A 21,550-nucleotide genomic window follows, 5' to 3' on the forward strand; every position below is an offset into this window, starting at 1 on the left:
GACACACGAGACAACGAAGAAGAAGAAGAAGAAGAAGAAGAAGTGTTAATGCGTGTCATCGGAGCTGCTACTCGAATGTAGTGCAACACATTTATGGTGAATGTTGAGGAATTGTACATAATAATAAACTAGAAAAACACCCGGCTGACCTAGAAAACAAGAGAGAGAATGGTGTGAAAACGTACACTTAAACCGAAAATAACAGCATTTCAAAGCATTGAGCCATATCATTTACAGTACAATAGTCTCACTAGCGAGAAGAAATATCTTGAACCTACCATCAATTATACTTTGAGATCCACTACAGCCCTTTTACATCAGATCCTGCTCTTCTACAGGTAAATGCATTTCTTTTCCATCTGTATGTGTCTTTGTCAAAAATCACGAGGTTCAGCAACGGGAACTATTGTCAGTCATAATTAGTCCTTGAAACGAAAGCAGCGCGGCTACGGCGGCAGAAACTGTTCGACCCAAACTCCGAACAACAGAGCAAAAATCAAACAGCGCTGCTTCTATTGAGGCCGTGCAATCACATCTGATAGGCTAGATAGGCAGTATCTGTGTGTTATTGGGAGTATTATCTTTGTGCTACTTTAATTCTGCATCACAAAAGAGGTCTTTCATGTGAGAGACATCAGGGGATGGAGCGAAGGCCGGACAGAGCACTAAAAGCCAGGGAATGACATGATGATTAGAATGGAGGGGGATGTTTATCAGAAGTACTCTCTCACAAAGAGACGGCTAGAATGAACAGAGAGAGAGAGAGAGAGAGAGAGAGAGAGAGAGAGAGAGAAAAAAAAAACATTCTCCTCAGGGTTTCAGGAAAGTGAGCCTTAAGTTGTGGAGCCATGCTGCCCTCTGCTGGAGAGCGCAGAACAAAAAAAAAAAAAATCACCTGTGTTGTTTGGTTGATCTGATTTGGCAGTCGTAATGTAAAACCCACCTGATGAATTCAGTGTTTCACTTCTCAACAAGAACAATTTTGATACGGCGGTTTGAATTTCTGACTCAAACTGTTTTGCTTCATTTGCTGGTGAGGCATGGACAGGAATCCCATCCAGGGGCACCGTGACCTAAATTCCTCCGACTACATTTCCTCTTAAAAAAAAAATGTAAAAATACATCGAGATCCCTTTCGTACAGCACAGAGGGTAAAAATGTGGCTGAAAGTTTTGCAATTGGCAGTTTTTGTTGGGTTTTTTTTTTTTTTTTCCACTGAAGGAAACCAGCAGGTTTTTTAATTAATCTTTGAACCCTGCTAATCTTTCTGCTTAATTGGCATTCAATAAACGCGGCATAATGTGGCGGGGCGAGTGCGCCGTAGAAGGGGAAGGAGGAGCGGGCCAGCGGGAAGCTTGTCGGGGGGGGGGGGGGGGGGCTGCATAAAGAATCCCAGAGTATCTCTGACTATGCTGCTGGTGTATAACTGAAACGATGGGATTTGAGCTCGTATTAATGACGGCGGAGTTACCAAAAAATATTTGGCAACACTTGGCAAAAGAAGCATCATGGACTTCATGAACAGGCTCGTGCCGATTGGTGATTGGATTGTATATTGGCAAATGATGGAATTATCCAATTGGTTTTTCCCACGGCAGAATAAAGGAGATTTTAAATCCTTGTTTACAAACCAGGTTCCCTGCATCGCCGTTGTTTCGTTAGAATTTTTGAATCTCTTTTCAATACATTGTTTGAGAAGAGTGACAAAGAGAGGGGAGGAGAGTTTTTGTAATTCATTAATAATGATAATTCCAATGTCAATGTCATGAATGACACTCAAAGCTTCTAACTATTTGACCAAAGATAAGTTAACAATGTTTAAAGAGCTGTTTCTTGACTGACCACGATTGGACAATATGAAAAGAGGAACGATCGCCCGACACCCATGAACACCGTCCATGCCAGAGGACTGCCATACCGTATACATGTATGTATGTATATATATATATATATATATATATATATATATATATATATATATATATATATATATATATATATACACACACACACACAGTGCAGTCCATAATTATAAGACAGTGACACATTGTTTTGACTCCGTACTCCAGCACATTGAGCTGACCTACACTCAAAACTCATAATTGGACTTGTAGCGCCTTGTTGAATATATACCCGATCAACACATTGATCATAAATACAGCCAACGCAACCTTCGTTCTTGACTGGCCAAGTGAGCCGATCCAAGTGAGCGGCTGTGTCACTTACTAAAGACCTGCCTCCGGAAATGAGCAATGAGTGAAGATGGCTGCGCGACAACGCATCAGCAGGAAGATCGCAAATCACAGAAAAAAAAAGAGTCAATTAATGACTCGCATCACATATGTCTGAGCCTGAAATGGATGTGAGGAGTCAAGTCTCTGAGGAGAAGTGGATCTAAGAAAAGTAGAGGACGCATAAAAATGTTTTGCTTCAACTGTGACGAAGCGATTATTTTGTCCACTACCCTCAAGTCTGATCCATCTGTGTGCAAGGGCACACACAGTAACTCTCCTGTGGGCTGCTTTTTAATGTCCTGGTGCAGAGTGTAACTGCTGAGGGATCACATCGGAGCTTATTACTAGGGGTGTACATCCTGACAATGGTGCATAGAGGCACATAAAACCTGAAAACTAGCCACAGCAGCACTGCAACAGGACATTCCTCTTCCACCGCCATACACTACTCTTGACATAAGAAGACTCTCTGAAGAATGGTAACGGAGACAAACTGGCACCGGCATCGAATCAATCCTAAGTAAGGATGTTATGCTCCTGGAAGAGGGGGGGGGGGGGGGGGGGGGGGTTTCATGCTGACAGACAACTGAAAGCATAATTTGGGTAATAACGCCACGACTGTTAATGGACACATCAGCACGGATGTCTTGAATTGCCAATATGTGGCAACTGATGACACAAAGTCACGGCATCAGGGGGGGAGATTGTTGTCTGGATGGAGAGGACAAGTTCACGTATGTGAGATCCCCACCTCTGCTTACCGTTGACGCTTCTTTTACAGACAGTGAAGAGTTGAACCGGTGATGAAAGGGGTTTGCATTACACCACAGTTTAGTTTAAAAGGTCTTACTGTTTGCTGAACGCTGATTACATGTGCTCACGCGTTACATTTTGTGTTTTCCTAGTTCGAACCTCTTGGATTGGAGCAACACAGCTGCCCTCTTATCGTGAGATACAAACGCCGGACATTTCCTCAGCGGATTTCGCTGCTGTGCATTTCGATGAAGGGCTCTGAATTCCATCTGTACACATCTTGGGCAGTCTAACAACAGGACACAAAGTAAAAGACGGACACTACGCCCTTCTAAAAAGGGCGATGCTGAAAACGTTTTTGGGGTTTTTTTCCATGCATTTCCACTGCTGTAGTTTTATGAATATACTTCTGCTAGAAAGAGTTCATTTGGTTTTCCTCCCAGCTGAGTGTTTCTTCCTACATTTACCCAGATCCCTTTGATGACCTTTCAGTAATAGGGTATGTGCTGTTTAGGCTTTGAGATACAAAGCGCAATGTGTAAACCACTTTCCGGGAGAAAAATATTTTCACTTCCTCCTAGTCGTTAACGCACAGCAGGTGGTCTCACAAATATGGCATGGGTCATCCCTTTCGTTTGAAGCGAGCTACGCAGCCGAGGCTGCGGCGGTGTAGCGCCGTAAAAACAGTCAATAACAGAACGGGTGTAGAGACAAAACGAAGAGCTAAAATGTGTCTGTATCACATGAAAAGAGACAGAGAGATGACAAAGACAGATAGATGGTGAAGAGAAGCTGCACTCGCTTCAGAAGAAACTACCCGACACTTTCATTCCAGTGTTTGCTGCATCAAAAGCAGAAAAGTTTACAGTAAGGTCTACAGAGCAAATAGCGGCGGCTTCAAACGTAGATAAGTAAATAACCCTTTTCTTTTTTTTTTTTCTTTTTTTTTTGTATTTCATTACTAATTATACTTCCCAAGCTGAAGTGTCAAGGCCTGTCAAATGTCAGACCAGCAACATGGCTTCTGTGTCATCTGTCACTGAGCAAATTGAAGCCTGGGTTTAATGTCACGCCGCTGTGAGCACAAACATAGTAATTGAGAGGTGAACTGAGTGACAGGGATGAGCATCCAGGCAAGAAAACACTGAGCAGCAGCCTGATGAAAACCAGGAGCCCTGGTCGCATTTCTCTGGCCCTGGCAATAAAGACCATTGTATGAGGGAGGGGGTGGGGAGGGGGGTGGGGAGGCATGCACCGTACCGCGCACACGTACACACACACTCAGAGGCATTACCCACAATAGTACACATATGCAATGAAGCCAGAGTAATTCAGCTCCCCGCTTCAAAGAGATGGGCTGAAAGCTTTTTGTTAGATTTCAATCCTTCAGTACATAAAGTCAAAAACACATTTCAATGGAGAAAATCAGAAGTGTGACAGAGCTTTGACCCCCACAGATGTGCGCCAAGTGAATTTCAAAGTTCCGTGTTCTTCTGACGGTGGCCTCGGGAATACGTAGGCGGAGCCCTGCATCACAAAAAAAGCTTAACATCTGAACTCCCAATGCATTTATCTTTACTGTGAATACTGCACTGTGCTACCTCGACTCTATTGTGGACGCTGTAGCATCGTGTATCCTCCGAGATTGCAACTTAAAATCGCATATTAATTATGAATATATTTCACACATTTGACCCGAAGTCAGGGTTTCACCGTGGGAGGTAAGCACGCTGCTTCCTGGATACGCAGCTACGACAATTAGTTGTGTGCGTGTCGTCGCTCAGGTATTGATTTGCGGGGGCTTTGGCACATTATCCACATCACTTCACAAAGCTCTGCAGTTACATCACTGGTTTTCAGTCGTACGCTGGGATATTAAGCCCTGATGGTTTTCTCACCTGTCATAGGTGAAGGGGAAAGAAAATGACACTTCTCAACATTATCTCGATAAATCGACAGATGAAGTTCATCCCTGTGTCGGATCACAGCTCTGTACAAATCCCAAGAGCTTAGTTGTTTACATGTTTACATGCAAACTAGTATTACTGGGTGTTAGATTATTTATGCTTGCAGATGTTAAGATCATATCCTGGTTTCAGATCTAATGCTGTGACACATTTTGGACAACTTGTTCATTAAGTTATGAGAACTGTAAGCATGATATCTGGATTGGAGAATTCTCTCAGTAAAAAGCTTTGAAGAGCTTTGAAACGCGTTCATTTTCACGGTTCCTGTCAAAAGCTTAGTTCATAAAAAAACAACGATGTTATCAGCATTTGCGCCGATTTATTCATCAAATTGAAATTGAACGACAGAGTGCGCAGTATTCATTATTGTGCGGAAGCTGTAATAAAACTGAAGTGCTACAAATGACCCCATGCATGAGAAATAGAAAGCTCACCATCATCTTCTCGAAGAGGTCAATGATCTCCTTTTCCGAGAGGTTCAAGGAGCGGTCGTCAAAGAGGGGCTGTGGGACCGGCAGCTCGTTTTGGGTGGTGAGGGGGTCTGTTGGGTGCTGGATGAGAGGCTTCTCCTTCTCCTTCTTCATCCCTGTTTTCCTGAAGCTGGTGAGCCGATCACGCTGAAAGAAAACAGAATGTTTGAAATATGAAAAAAATGACGGCACTGCTAACAATCCAGTTTAGACCAGGCCGAGTATAAGGCTCGCTGGTTTTTGGTTATTGCTGATTTTCACTGGAAAAACTGCCTGTAACCCAAATTTCATGTTCCCCAACATCAAAGAGTTGTTCCGTTTCCTGTTGTCAGAGGACACTGCTCACTAGAATTTACAGTAAACAGGATCCTCTAATGGCGAGGAGAGCTAAAAGTGTCCGCTGTATAAAGTGAAAAAATATGGAATAAAATGCAAAAGAGCCGCTGATTTCTGTTGAAATTCTTATTACATCCCAACAGCAATCAATGCATCAACTGCTCTGACTCAAATGTAATGATTGGACGGGCGTATTCTGTCCGTACATGCCACAAGTTGTTTACGTTCATAAGGACATGTTCACTTCATAATGATCATTTTGGGGGAGTGGCTTCGGAGAGAGGCCTGGAGGGACGGGCTGTGTTGATGTTGACGACTTGGCGACTTTCTTGCTAGATTTGTCAACTGTTGGAGCCGGTGCTGCGAGCTACTTTAATTATGAAAGAGTTGTCAATGTACTATTGCTATTACCAACCCTAGCTTTAAAGTGGTGCTTCTCAAAGTGGGGCAAAATCAATGTGCTCAAAATCATTAAATTGTGCTGTGTCATTAAAAAGTGCATATCTACAGATGGGGACCATTTGCATCAATAAAACAAGCATAATGTGTCCATTCCTCCCACCCGTGTGAGCTTTAGGTCAATAGAAACTCTATTTGATTGTGACACAGCAATACTGAAAGTCATCTTCAGACTGGTACGTTTAGAAATCTGCTTTTATTACGCCAGTATCCCTACTGTCCATTACTAACGTTTAACAAAATTATTAGAATAAAGAAAAATAGCAACAACAAATCTTGCTCCCATTCCATCCTACCCACTAACGGGGCGTTTAAGTTCCTCCTGAAGGTGCCGCAAGACGTTAGGCCATGTTGTTGCCTAATTTAAAAGGTTCCCTCTTTCGGGTCGTCTTCGTTTCTTTTTGGCCAGAGGGTGGCGATAGAGGAACGATCCCTGTGGCAGGCCACCATCGAGAGTTTTGGTCATTTTGTGGTCCGTGATTTAAAAAGGGAAGAGGATGAATTTGCCCGTCTAATGTCACGTCAACGTCACCGACCGAAAGCGTTGGACCAACAAATGGACCCACAATGCAACCTCTGGATCCTTGTGTGAGGCTGAAATCAATAAAAGGCAAAACTACTGAACGTTTATGCAGTAAATATTTCTTTTTAGCCTACTTGTTTAATATTTAAAAGATACTAGAGGTATTTGACATCGCATACAGCATGACATTCATCTTTACTCACCTTCATACCTGTAGGATTACCTGGTCAGCGCTCAGTGTTACAGAACGCTCACTGTGACGACGCCAGTGAGGTTCAGCTGAGTCCACTTAAAACATTCATCAGTTAAGACCATTCTACTGAATGCAGTGTAGTAACGTTTAGTGTCAAAGCAGACAAAAGTACATGAAACACATGCAACACTCAATTAAGGTCAATGTTAGTTGTATTTAGTCAAGTGGAACGGAAAAGAACATGCTGGATGAATGGACACATGTAAATGAAACGGGAAGACAAACATTACATGATGACAAGACTCCCGTTTGCTGAAATATTACTGGATGGATCAAACATGCTGTGTGCAAAACACAGAAACAGCACGAGCTTCTGAGTTCCAAAGTCGGGCTATCTGTTAACTATGGGTATTTAAAAAGGCCCCGGGCAGAGACGTCTCATCGCAAGTGCAACTGATAATTGCACACTAAATGATCTATGAGCTGCTTATAACAGTCGAGCTGCTATGGGCTGAATTTTTGTTCATTATGAAAAATGTAAGACACTTGTGGTGTCAAATAACAGCACCATCAAAATGCATCTTTTATTCACACCGCATCATGGAGGACAACCAAAACGATGAGCGAGGCAGGTTTAAGTTTCGCCTTTTTATAAGTAACCTTACATGTAACTCATCCACAGTTTTCCATGCTGTGTTTGGTTATAACGTTCATTTGAATGAATTCCACGTCTGGCACATTTGAACCACCCACATATTTCAGCAGTAAGTCCCATGCAGCCGTGATGTAACACGAGATGATGCAAAACAGAACTAAGTCACACTGAAATGAAACCGATCACCTTACCATATCATCAGCCAATGTTTTTATGTGTATGTTCTGTTGGAGGGAGGGCACAGTGTGAACAACGAGATCCAACAGAAAACCCCAGACAACCCCTGCAAACTGCACAGTATGTATCCCATCGGAGGTGCTCACACATGTGCGGTGTCCTCCGGTTACCGTCTCATTTGTCCTCTCAGAGTCCAAATCAAGTTTCCAATTAACAAATACACTTGTTTACACCAGAGTAAAGGATACGGTGCTAAATATCTTAGCTCCACAGCTAGTTTGGGTGTTTTTCCAATGAGGGTGTGAGCAAAGGCAGGACACTAAACATGTGTGGGATGCGACAATACTTGATGATCCCAAATAATAAGAGTTTAAATGTATGTAAACGTAGATGTGTGTGTCCAAGAGTGAACATCCCAAGCGCACACACACACACACACACACACACACACACACACACACACACACTTAAAAGACACATACCAAAAGAGTATAAAAAAGGAGACTTTTTAGGGACTTAAAATCCCAGAGCCGCGGACATAATGAGCACACTCGCTCACAGCCACTCTTTGAAAATGTGAAAGTTAGTGCTGCTGGCTTTCGGTTTGGTGTATCCCTAAAATAATACACTTTCGCAAAGGCAATATGTCACAGAGTCAGAGTCGACCACCAAAGAGTTATTTTATCTGTGTGTGTTCTAAAGAGCATCTCTTGCAGTGACAGTGGCCCGACTGAATCCTTCTTCTTCTTCACCGACTGCTAGTATAAACTCCAGACAAAGAAATTCCCAAACTTTTCAACCGTTTTGCTTGCAAATCAAATCTTCGTCGCGTAACAAATGTTTCAATGTTTCGTCTGCATAACAAAAAGGAACGCTCCCAACTTCTCTTTCGCTACAGATGTTCATCTTCCATCTCAGACACACAATAAGACGGGCTACTGCCAAAGGGACAAGCCGTTTGAAAAAAAAAAAAGAGACACCTCGAATGGGAAGCAGAAGCAACACTGCCATATGCCGTGGCGCTAGGCTGTGAAGCACTAATGAGCAGGGAGATGTGGGGTGGCGATGGCCATAAAGCCCGCCTCCAGCCAAAGATTTCACCACTTTTGTAATCAGGAAACTACTGGTGCCGGGGCAAGCAAACAGATTGGCTCTAACCTGCACCTCTCTCTGTGCATCTTCATCAGCTGTCGCTGTGGGCGTCGCTGAGCAGGCACTCAAAGTGCCATATCTATCTATCTATCTATCACCAGCTTTGTCTGCAACCGCTGATCAACAGTTGGGAGATAAAGCGGGGAAAAAAAAAAAAAAACACAAAAACACAAAGCTTCAGTTTGTGTGCGCGCGGGCATCGTGTGTTGTCCAAGCTGCTATTTCAAGTCAGGATAACAAATATGTCATATTCATGCGGAGTTATGCAAAAAAAAAAAAGAAGGGGGGGGGACGGGGGGTTCTGCCTCAGACGTCCAGGTATTCATAGCTGCTCAACTTCTCACAGCGTCACTGAAACTGAGGATTTGACCTGGGCAACAACTTTTCCCCACTTCCCACTCAGAGAGTATGTATCATTAAGCCCAGCATTGTCTTGAAGTCTAAAACTGCGTGAAACAATAGCTAATTTTCAAATGGAGTACTTAAACATTTTCTAATCAATTTAACAACAATCAAACCACTGTTTGGTTAATTGCCTTGACTTGAGGGCCTTTCCTTGCCCATTATCTTGGCAACATCGCAACAATGCAATTTAACATCTAACAATTAAGCTCGCATGTCCTCTGGGCTTCTCCCGCTTATTAAAGTAAACTTTTTCATCATAATAAATGTTTATTACCAAACACATATTCCTCTAAATAACCTAATCAAATTAGCTCTGGGTCCCTCCTTAATCAAATATTATTATGACTCCATGTAGATCTTTAAAAATGAAAACACAGAGCAATATCCCAGAACTTGAGAGTCAATTTGGGGACACGGAAGCATACCAGTATGCACATTTCACACAATACCTTTTTTTTTTTTTTTTTTTTAAATTAATATTATAAACTAAATTAATGTTAATATTACGTTAACTCATTTAGATAATAGCTTTTCATTTATCTCAGTTTCATTAGGTGTCGCAAACAAGACGGACAAAAGGACAAACTTTTTGTTTCAAATTGGCCACCATCACGCAGCTTTTAAATAGCAACGCCTGTTATTCCCAACCAATTTAACCAGACCATCTGTATGATGTCATTTTAACTCACTCACTGGAACTATCACTATAAAATCAGTAGCCACGATGCCTCTGTAAAACGAGTTTAGGAGGAAATTAGGTTTTATTTTAATTAGTTCTAATAATACCAGAGGATTACTGGGAGTTGGCAGCGAGGACTATAATGCAATGTGCTTGTTAACAGTTCTTGGCAACTTCATAAAACTATCGTTGTGTCCCTGTTTAATCAACTGCTTGGTTCAGCTACAGGCAAGGGGGGGGGGGGGGTAAGGGGGGTAAGCAGCTCTCACACCTTTTTTTTTCTTCCAAAGTGGCAAAAAAAAAAAGTCACGTTTCCTGAAAAAGCAAACGTCCCATTGCTGAGGGAAGAGCTGTAGGAAGTGTCGGAATAATTGCACAGACGTTATAATTACCCTTGTAAACTAATACATTTCTCGCACCGCGATGGGTGTTTATTTGTTTCATCAACTTTCAAGGCTATTTGTTGCTTATTCAGAAGGTAACGATTACAAAACATACACCACCGAATACCTATTTGGCTCACTCTCTCTCTCTCTCTGTGTGTTGTGTTCAGTGGAGTAAAGCGCACCTCACTGCTGCAAAAACATCCAAGGATTTCAGGGCAGGAGGACTGACGCTGCATTGAAGACATCTTAAAAGACGTATACCGTTATTAACTCATCAGGAAGCAACAGGGATTGATATACGAGAGCCGTTAGAGACAGACGCTCACTGCACTTTACATCCAACAGCAACAACAACAACAGCAACAGACGTGAAGAGCTACTTGCACGATGAATGGCCGAGGTGTCTTTACTCAAAAAGGAAAGCGTAGTATCGACCCGCCGGCAGAACAGGAACAGACAACTCGTTATTATAGCAAAGTTGCATGCTTGTAGCGGTGTAGCTCATTGCGGTTCATTTGCAATTAAACTAGATTCTGCTGTTGTGAGAACAGAACTAAGGAGGTGGAGGAGTTCACTGCAGATGAAGCGCACAACATGGGGGACTACCGTTTTTTGTTTTTCGAACAGTTGCTCGGAAAACCTGGTTTGCCAATTTGCCACAGCTTGTAAACATTACAGCACCCTAAAGCCCAGTAACGGTGCAAAAGCACACAGGATGCAGAGACGCATACAATGAGCACCTTAAACTCCGAAAAGCTCTTCTTCCAGCCGGAGATCTAGCAGTCGGCAGAAGGAACAGAAGCGACGGTACGTCTTTTTAAAGAACAGAAGAAGTGTCATTCCCAAAACTCACAGATATCAAAAATATAAAAAAAAATAGGACCGCAAGTGAATCTGATACCCGCTGGCTGCAGTCTGTATACAGACTCCTATAGGAGGCACAGCTGATACATGCTTGTACCTGTTACCAAAGATACACATTTAAGAAGGAAAGAGAAGCTTTCTTGTTCTGAATGTCTCGAAATTGGGTTGTTGCTCCTTGACTTTTCATCAAGGTGCTCCAGAGCCCTGACACATGCATATATATATATATATATATATATATATATATATATATATATATCTGATTACAGATTTGACCACACAGATTGTCATCTTTAAACCATTATCTACAGACTCTATTATTAGAACGGGGTATTATGTGAGGGAAACCACTGAAGAACAACTGAGCTCCAAGCTGTGGAAGGCTGACTTGTAGCAAACCTTACAGACTAAAATGACATAATTTGTCTTTGTGTAATCAGATGTACAGCATATCCAATATCATGCTCAATATCAGAGAGCACCAAATACCAACGGAGTAACTGAATTAGACAATAGTCTAAATAAATCTCTTTGTCTAAATGAATCTGATTACAAAGTCTTCTCATTGGCTGCTTGTGAACTCAGAGGGTTATTAGTGCGCCGCTACGAAAAAAGATTTATGGAAGCACAGAAGATTAAATTCATAAAAATAAATCTTTATGTTTGCACTCTGAGTGCATCGTTTTCAAGCAGAGAAGAGGGGAAAAGAGTAGCGAAGACGCACTAAAGCGGCCTTCAAAAAGGAAACCGTGAGCTCGTGGTCACGACACGGGAAGTCACGAACGCACACTACGCGCGTGGCGTTCAAACGCTTGAGTCGTGAGAACGCTGCTGCTACGGCTACTGCTGTCAGCATCCAGAGGTCTTACAATACATTGAATGCACCCTAAAATGTCTTCCATGGCCTCCAAATCTTTCTTTTTTTTTTGACAATGTCAGCAAACGGGTCACAACTCGTGAACTTTGAGCATTTCACAAAATATCCACTTCCAGGTGTGTGTGTGTGTGTGTGTGTGTGTGTGTGTGTGTGTGTGTGTGTGTGTGTGGGGGGGGGGGGGGGGGGGCCTCTTCTTGTTACCACAGTAAACACGACCCCATTTGAAGGCAGCAGAAGACCTTTATTCACATCTGGCATTTCACGCGACATATATCCAAACTCTATCTGGAGAGCCTTTATGCATTAAGAATATATATATACACACCATTAAAACTCACTTCGGCAGCCAGGTAGAAATGCAAACAGCGTTTTTCTCGCTCACACTATGCAAATAATTCTTCCAGGACGTTAAATGACAGTAAACATCTGTTTCATCTGCAACACAGCCTTGAGTCTCATTTTTATCCCAGCTTCGGTAGATGTGCTCGTCCCTCCAGCTCGAGGGCCCGTTCCAACAAAGCGCTTCTCTGAGGCGTCGGAATAACTTTCCGGAGAACAATCCTCAACATTTGCTATGCTTCTGAATTTTACTCGACAAAACTGAGATAATTGAGGAAACCTGCTGCTTGGAACAGGGTTCCGCTCAGTTGACGACACAACAGCAGGCCAGGGATGTACATTGTTAATAAACGATTCGAAACAAAAATGTATTATCCCACTGGTTCACATAAAACCTATCCGTATAAATTTGTTTCTATTTGCACGGTGGCAACAAAATGATGACACAGTCACGATGCAATCAATCTCTCCTAAAGCACCGGCGAGGTTCTATTGCCTCAAAATCAGGTATCCGGCGTATGAGGGGATTTAAAAGTTGTCCAAATGAGGGCTGCATGATATTGGAAAAAAATAAATTGATGTTTCTTCACTACATTGTGATATTCACCGTCACTGTTTAGGTATAAAAAAAGATTTCCTTCGTTGAAATGTTGTCAGTTTACTTTGTTTCATTATCAGACAGAGCAACTTGCCGCTCGCACGCAATGCATCCTGGTACATGTAGGCTCAGCTAGCCAACTCCGCAGCAGCAGAGCTTCCTCAGTCGACAGAGCGCGCACTTGGGAATGTATTTATTTTTGGATTGACAACATTTTGCTATCATCAGGGATTGGACATCCGCATAAACGGTGGAACATTTTCACCCTTTAAATCGCCGACGTTGCACATCCTGCAACGTCGAATGCTGAAGTGATTTGTCACGCGGCTTCCAAATCAGAAAAGTCATGTGTTCATTTCTGATTAAACTGTCATTTTTAAAAAAAACAAGGAGTCCCATATGAGCTGCTTCTACTTGCAATTAAAATGAAGACATCCACAGTTAAAGTCACTCCGTCTGTGAGTTCGTCACCACAGAAAGTATTGAGTGGATTCAGAGTTCTGAAACAACACACAAGGTACACAGTGGTATAACTGCAGGCAGCGCCACGAGCATACACATGTGGCAAGCTAACACACCGACAACAAGGGACAGGGCCTCTTATCCCGGCACAGTCAGATCTATCAAACGCAAACACCATAATCGCACACTTGTTCTCTCTGGAAACGGGATCAGAAGCAATTTAATCAAGCGCAGGATGTCAAGTTATTCTGAATAAACAAATAAAGTCTCGACAGATTCCATCTTGACTTTCACTTGTTTGTTCCAAAAAAAAAAAAAAAAAAAAAAAAGTTCCGAGAACATCTCAGAACATGTCATTCATTTGAAAAAAGAAAAAAAAAAAAAAAGGAAAGCAATGCAGAATGCGCCGGGTTTCTGTGAGAGCTGAAGTGCCTTTAAAAAAGGGCACGGCTCTGTGGCGGCCTTATTATTTCAGGAGAGTGCTGGTACTGTTTACAGTTTCCTGAAACAGCAAACTATTGAAAAAAAAAAAAAAAAGGGGGGGGAGGGGGAAGAACACAAAAGCCAGCGGAGCTCACATTTGAATGGCACCACACCGGACTGGCCGGACCTCGTGACTGCACACTGGCACAGCACCGCCCTCGGGTCATCGCTGACGGGTCGGCATGATGTGCAGCGATTACAACAGCTGAGGTTGGTAAGAAAGGTTGGTGATGTCGCTGTGTGGAGATACTCTTAAATTGTTTCCTTGTCATTTATTCTTACAGAAATCCAGCAAAGACTATTACTGCTATGACAGCCACTTTATCTATTTTAGCTGCTATTTGAAATGAAGCTATTATTGTGCATTGTTCACATGAATTCAACCATTCAACAATTTGTCTTGCATGTGCAAAAACATGTGAACTTATGACCCCCGACAGCCGTGTTCTGATGATAACTAGAGAAGCTTGCTTGTAAAATTCCAGCAATGCCTTTGTGTTCCTCGCTGATTATGGCCGTCACAAACCTCTGAGATACTAAACTGTGAGTCTTTTAAGAAAAGACGACTCGCGGCGTCATCGCCGTGCATCAAGTCCACTCTGTCAGACAGTTAGCTGTGCTCACGCATTGACCTCCTTTCACAGTGTCCCACATTACACCAACAGATTTACTCGAACAAATCCATTTCTTTTTATAATTTAATGATTAAATTCTCCAGATAAAATACTATGAGCTTCTATTCATACTTGCATCCAAGCACATGCTTCTATGACGTTATACTACACTGTATATCACAGCAAATGTCACAATCTGTCTCATATTTGCAACAGTCACTGATATTTTATTTATTTTTTTATTTTTTTTTAAAAAGGTGTGAATACAGCTGTCAGCTTACACCGATTAATAGTGAACTAAAGCAGGACAGTGATAGTGATCCTGGCCTACATCACACTCAGACAACACACAGCATGAATCATCTCACTACTGTGCGCAACTATGGCCAAACCCAGAGTTAATTGATGTATTGTGACAAAGATAAAACTTGATGTTCAAGTTATGTCTCATGCCGTTTTTGTTTTTTTAAATATATATATATATATATATATATATATAGTATTGTAACTGAGGCAGATGAATAAATGTCCCATTGTTCGGTCCTGGATCTCGTCTCAGAGGTTGACATGCGAGTCTGTCGGTTTCTTCCTCTGTGTGACTAAAGCATTCTTCACCACTTCCTCCCTCCAGCTTCCTGCACGGCAATAAAACGCTCACATGTGGTCCGTTTTCTGCCTTTTCTCACACGTCTCCCGAACACAGCGGCCGGCGGTTACGTTCGATCAATAATACGTAAAGTAAAAGTACAAAAAAAAAAAGCAGAACGTGGGAAGAAAGATAATAAGTGAGACGGCAGAACAGAAACTTTTAGAGGTTGGCCAAAGCAGCAGATGTAGAAAGTAGAACGCCGTCATGTGTGTGACGAGCTGACAACCTGTGCTAACCGCACGCTAACGTGACCTGAAATGATCCCTGAGGTTTCCCTAAAGCTCATGTATCAAAGCATCAAAAGGCTTCAAACGCCACAGCTTCCATCAGCGACTGAAGAGCGAAACATTTAACATGATTCTCAATGCGATGCTGTCAAAAAAAAAACTCAAAAACATGAAGGTTAACGACACCGATGCGAAGCAGAACACTTCCTTCTGACACAAAAATATACTACTTTCAAATTTGGGCTCTTGGTCTAACATGTAGCAGAGCTGAGTTATAAAAAAAATCATAAATCCTCGCCTGTTCCTGGTGAATCACAAATATATCTGTAGGTGTGGTCAAACACTAATTGTCCATCACAACAAAGCAACGTCGTTCAAGCTTTTCATAACTTATAGAGTGAAATTGCTTAATATTGTTAATCAAAGCAACAGGATTGTATATGGGGCCTTAACATAATAATAAAACACATATGATTTAACAATGATAATTAAGTTTATGTTACTTTAAAGCAGCTGCATGTCTATACGATGAATGAAAGCAGTGTCTGCCGTTCCACTAAGCTCTCCCATGTCCAGAGTGTCTCATTACAGCTGAACTGTCCATTCATTACTGAAGCCTTAATTACTTTAATCACCAACCAAATGACAAGCATGATTAGAATCATTAAACTCCACTTTAATTAATAAGGGTTCATTACCAATTACACTGGAAAAAAAAACCTGACGGATAATGATGGACATGTGTCAACGAGCCAGCCTCTCCTTCTGCGGAATATTTAGGCAATTTCTAAAGGACATTTGTGATATTATTTCAGAAGCACTCAATTCCACCAATAACACAAAAACATGAAAGACCATACTTAATATTCATATTATATTACCTACATTGTGTCCTAATCTTAATCTAGTGGTTTATTACTTGTTCCCCTACGGCCCACAGTAACTACTTTGTTTTGAACTGAATGAAAATGAAATAATATGTATAATTCCATTGCTATTTCTGAAAAAAAAATGATTCCAGAACATGATATATATATATATATATATATATATATATATATATATATATATATATATATATATTGTAACATCTATGATATATATATATATATAGCACCACTCTGTGCCTTCCTTGCTGCTGTGCTTCCATGATTTCATATTAAAATTCATGATTAATAATAACCACAGCAGATACAAAGCTGCTACATAGTCTCACTTTATTTGAAGCCAAAAAACTACTATTAAACTATTCATTTTAATAACTTAAAAAAAAAATCTTTTCACATTCCCATTATCTGAAATAAAAATAATGTATATTTATAATAACAAAAGGTAATGGTGGACTTTTCATACTTTTTTTAATAACAAAGTGTAATTATTCAACATTTCTGATCTCATTTTTACGGAGGCCGAGACAATCGAGCTTCATTCAGTCTCTTGACTTTTTACATTCTGGCATAAAATGAACCAAACACACGTCAGAGGATGAAGATTGGTGTTTCTGGAACCTACACAGTCTGTGAGGTCGAGTCACACGTTCCTATGGAGGCTCTGGGGTTCCTGTTCAGTGAGGTCATCTTTTACTCTGGTATGCAGAGGGATAATATCTCCCCCTCTCTGTGCAACCGGCTCCCCTGGATCCCTTTAAAAAAAATACCTCATTCCTTCTGCCTGTTTTATTGGATTTCATGTTTTTACAACACCAAAAAACAAAAAAAGGACATTATCCCAAAGTATGGCTACAAACAGAAAAGTTTGGAATTATGTGTATCTCTGAACGCAGCGGTGTTCTTCTAATGTCCTTGGCGGTGTGGACTATCTACATTCTGGGCCTGAAGCCCAAATGGTACTTCTGTGATGTAATCCTGCCCAGTGACTTGTTAAACAAACATTCAGCTTTCAGTGTTTCTCCTCTAAAAGGCTGATCTGACTTTGCTGAAACCAGGCGTTGCCAGTGTCTCACTCTCTGTTTACTAGACACACGCAAATGGTCCTGTACCTCTCAGCAGCTCTGAGTGAGGAAAGACAGACACAACCTCTACTTTAATCCTTGGGTCTGGACCACATTCACACAAAACTACACTGCATGTCAGGAATGTAATGCAATAGCCCCAAATATGGTGAAAACTAGAAATAGTTGAGTACAAGTTAATATTAACGTGTCGGTGTGAGATGACATAATCGTCTAACGGACCTCTGCAAAGAATTCTTTTTTTTTTTCCATTTCCCTTTGGTAACAGATGCTGAATTGCGGTGTCGCTGATCGACACTGGCACACACCTTCAAGCTTGTGCACTTCAGCTTATTTACATTTCTGCGAGCAGATTTGGAGCTCACAGTTTACGTCGGGGGTCGTTAAAAAGTTGGGAGCAAACAAAAAGGAGGATTGTGTCTCCACCCGGGGGTGAATGATTACTTCCTCCGCCAAACTCTAGCGTTGAGATTTGTGCAGCAGAGACAGTTCGGGCTTCCGTTGCCTCCGACTGCTCTGCCCGGAGTATTGAGCAACAGGGAACAGGCCCGAGAAGCAGAAAGCAATGATCTCACACAGGCTTTTCACGAGGGATTTTGCTGAGTGCTTATGTCATCCACGCTCCTTTGCGAAGCAATTCACAAAGTCGGGAGGCAGGACATTCAAGAGTTGCAGGCGGTTGTTAGGATTTCTCAAGACAACACCCTTTGCTTAGCTCTGGGAGTGCGTGTCCTCTCGGTCCGTTCTGGGGCTTCCTGTCTAAAAGCTAATGTTGTCACACTTTCCCTCACCTTAACTTTGCTGGAACACAAACAGAGATTTTGACTTTTAGCAATCTGAAGCACAAGAGTGGGCCTGTTTTAGGAAAAGTGCATTCTAGAGCAACACCACCTACGTTGTTACGCAGCTCATTGGTCACTTTCTAGAGAAGCAGAAACACAAATCAACGGGCCTATAGAGGCCGAATATGAAGCAACACTACCAGTCAATTGTTGGCTGTAGAGCTTCAGCTGTAGTCAAGCTTCCCATGCTGACAAATATGGAAAAAGCAGAAACAATGATCAACAGCCACCAAAGTGTTCAGTCCCTGATCATTCCTGCGGCTGCTGACAGCGTGTCAGCTGTGACACACACATTAACACACTCAGTTATATGTAGTTTAGATTTACAGGTTTTTTTTTTACTGTGGCACTTAACTGTCTGCCTTTGCAAAGCAGCTGGATTCTTGCAAGGTCCCAAGATCACACAAGAACCGCAGGATCACTTATCACACAACAAAAAAAAAAAAGAAGAAAAATCCATCTCGCCAGACTTTGTATTCAACACAACAATGGCGGCTCCCAAAGAGGTTAGCATAGACGCTGCAATAGCATCAGTTACATCAGAACTGGAGGGTATTTCTTCATTTTAAGAAGAGCGGAAAACAACAGCACAGTATGCATTTTTTTTTCTTTTTCTGCTCGATGGAAAAGATGTTTTTGGCTCTTCACCAGACTAAGAGTTTGATTGGCAGACGGTTCATCCAATCACCTGCCACTTACTTTTTAAAAGCACCTGTCATTTTCCACACAACACAGTTTCCAATGACGGTTTCTCAGATGGTTGTTTGGACCAATTGGGTGATTTAATTGCAGAATGCTCTTGGAAGTAAGACACCTGCACCACTCCCACCCAACGGTCCACCACCCCCCCGCCCCCCAAGCCTTGATCTCTTTCCGGCCAATGACCAGCCTGCAGGAATAGCTCAATGACACCACAGCTCCAGTGGGTTACCCACTTTCTAAATAAGCACATAAGCCCACTCTACGTTAAACTCGCAAAGCCAACAGAGAGGCCATGAATGAAATGAATGTCGACACAGTTGCTATCTAACAGACAATGTTCTCCTGTGACTGTCATTTATTGTCCTGATAATACTGCTATGGCTGACCAAGCATAAGTTTTATCAATCACACACACACACACACACAGTTCATAAAACCCACCACAGACCGCACCAGCTATCACGCTCTGCAGTGAGTCACCCTGTAAGTGAACTTTGTGTACCAACAAACATACTGAAGCTTAACTGTCACAACAAGAACGCTCTCCAACAACAAACTTCCAGGAGCTGCACTGACTGGAGGACAATCACATGATGCACTGAGTGCTTTGAGAAGTAAAGCACTCAGCGTAACACTATCTCTTTTTGCTCAGCTGTAACAGCTATTAGCTGCTCTGTCTTGGGCAACATTAAATAGTCATAATAACACATCAATAAGTAGCCTCATCCTGCACTAAAGCAGAAGTGTGCGGCACTGGTGCTGTTTACTAAATGTACAGGAGTTATGTAACAACTTGGTTTTGTTACAAAATGTTTCAGTGCAATGTGCCCAATAAAGACACTTTTTTTCCAAGGGGGGGAAAAAAAAAAAAAAAGCAAAGTGGTTACATTTTCTGCAACTATGCAACTTTTCTCAAGTTGAGAGTGAAATTAACCCTTGCTTGTGAGAATACAGGATGTGAAAGTTCACTGCAACCCAAGCAATTAGTCCGTCTGAATACTCACCAGCTTCTTGTTTTTACCCTCGTCCTCGCTGGACTTCTTTTTTGAGGGTTTATTCGGGTCATCCCCGCCGCTCGCTTGATCCATTTCGGCTTTTAAAGTTATAGTTTCTCTCCAGAAAAAAGACTGAACGCGACCTCCTCGAAAAGTTGGCAAACTCCAGCAGCAGCAGCAAAAAAAATAAAAAATATTAACAAGTACAGCAAACCATTCAGCTTAGGTCCGTTTAAAAAAAAAAGGGTAAAGAATGAATTCAAGTTGACCGCTTCCAAATAGTTCCCGAATAGTATCCCAAAAAAGTGGAAGAGGGGGGGGGGGGGGCTGCTCGTAGATGAAGAGGTGTGGTAGGATATGGTATCCGTCCTGGTGTCTCCTCAGCTAGGCAGTAAGTCGCTTCAAGGCTTCCTGAAATTACCAGAATAATATGCAAACAATAAATAACTAGATGGAGACAATTACTTGGGCGTTCAGTTGCACGAATGTTTGCTTTAACATGTGTGTCCCCGTGCAGATGCATTTCACTGTGAACGGTAAAAACAGATGTAAACAAACGCGTAAGAGGAAGCTATCGACAGCTCGGCAAAACAAAAATATATATATCCAATGTGGGGGGTTTTTTTACGTTTCCATACAGATCCCTGTGTCTGGAGAAAGCAAACTTGCAACCGTGTAACTTAACAATAACATTGTAGCAACCGAGAAAAAGAGGTGTCATGTCCGCCAAGGATGCTCTGACAGATTTAAACGTGCCCCGACGAGGCTGTTACTCAGCGGACAAAACGGCCATTAATCTGAATTAATGAACAATTGTTCTAATAGTGAAAATCACCGTTGTTCTCTTTGCTTGGAATACTTTGCAGCTGCTGTACACTCAGCCAGGCTAGCATAAAATCACGACCGTAAACAGCCGAACAGTATTTATTTTGACAGCCACCGTAAAACGCAAACACATACAACACTACGCTATAAAATACAGAATGAACCATTAATAAAATGTCAAAGAAAACTCACAAAATCCCATCCAAAGCTGACATTAGCAACCAAGCTTGATAGCCAGGCCCACGGTGACTCCCGCCCTCCTAGATTCTGATTGGCCCGTGAGATACGGAAGGAGTGGGGATTCCACAGCTGGTTGGTCAGCTGTGTAGACAGTCAGAAGGTCGGCGTGGCGTCGGGAGGGAGGAGACTGTTGTGACGGAGGGGGTCAGTCTGATCTCGCAGTAGGCGGATGGGACTCATTCATTTGTAGGAATAGATCTCCGAGTTGATTATGAAAGAGTGCGGCTGCGGATAGGGAGCAAGGCGGGAACACACCCTGAATGAATGACTGTGTGTGTGTGTGTGTGTGTGTGTGTGTGTGTGTGTGTGTGTGTGTGTGTGTGTGTGTTGTGTGGTATGGTCTGGTCACACAAACACACCCCAGATTGGTCTATGTGTGAGATAATAACAGCTGGTGTTAAATAGTTATCCAGTTACATAAGAGAGTCCATCATATTGGCCTACTGTGTTGTTTTTTTTCTGCATATGTAAA

At 42.1% G+C, this 21,550-nt stretch overlaps 1 protein-coding gene across 1 annotated transcript in view; it reads right to left on the bottom strand.

Moving 5' to 3' along the window:
* The window catches only part of diaph2 (diaphanous-related formin 2), a 356,685-nt gene extending 335,566 nt beyond the window's left edge, over positions 1-21,119 (bottom strand). The window contains 4 exon segments of the mRNA XM_068715129.1: positions 5,389-5,571; positions 7,782-7,814; positions 20,023-20,424; positions 21,031-21,119. Of these exon segments, the coding sequence (XP_068571230.1) occupies positions 5,389-5,571; positions 7,782-7,814; positions 20,023-20,106 (300 nt within the window). The 5' untranslated portion in view covers positions 20,107-20,424; positions 21,031-21,119.
* Positions 21,120-21,550: the final 431 nt, after the last annotated feature.

This window comes from Cebidichthys violaceus, unplaced genomic scaffold (assembly GCF_023349555.1).
Source record: "Cebidichthys violaceus isolate CVI_PGR_0920_01 unplaced genomic scaffold, fCebVio1.0.p SCAF_2, whole genome shotgun sequence".
Lineage (NCBI taxonomy): Eukaryota > Metazoa > Chordata > Actinopteri > Perciformes > Stichaeidae > Cebidichthys > Cebidichthys violaceus.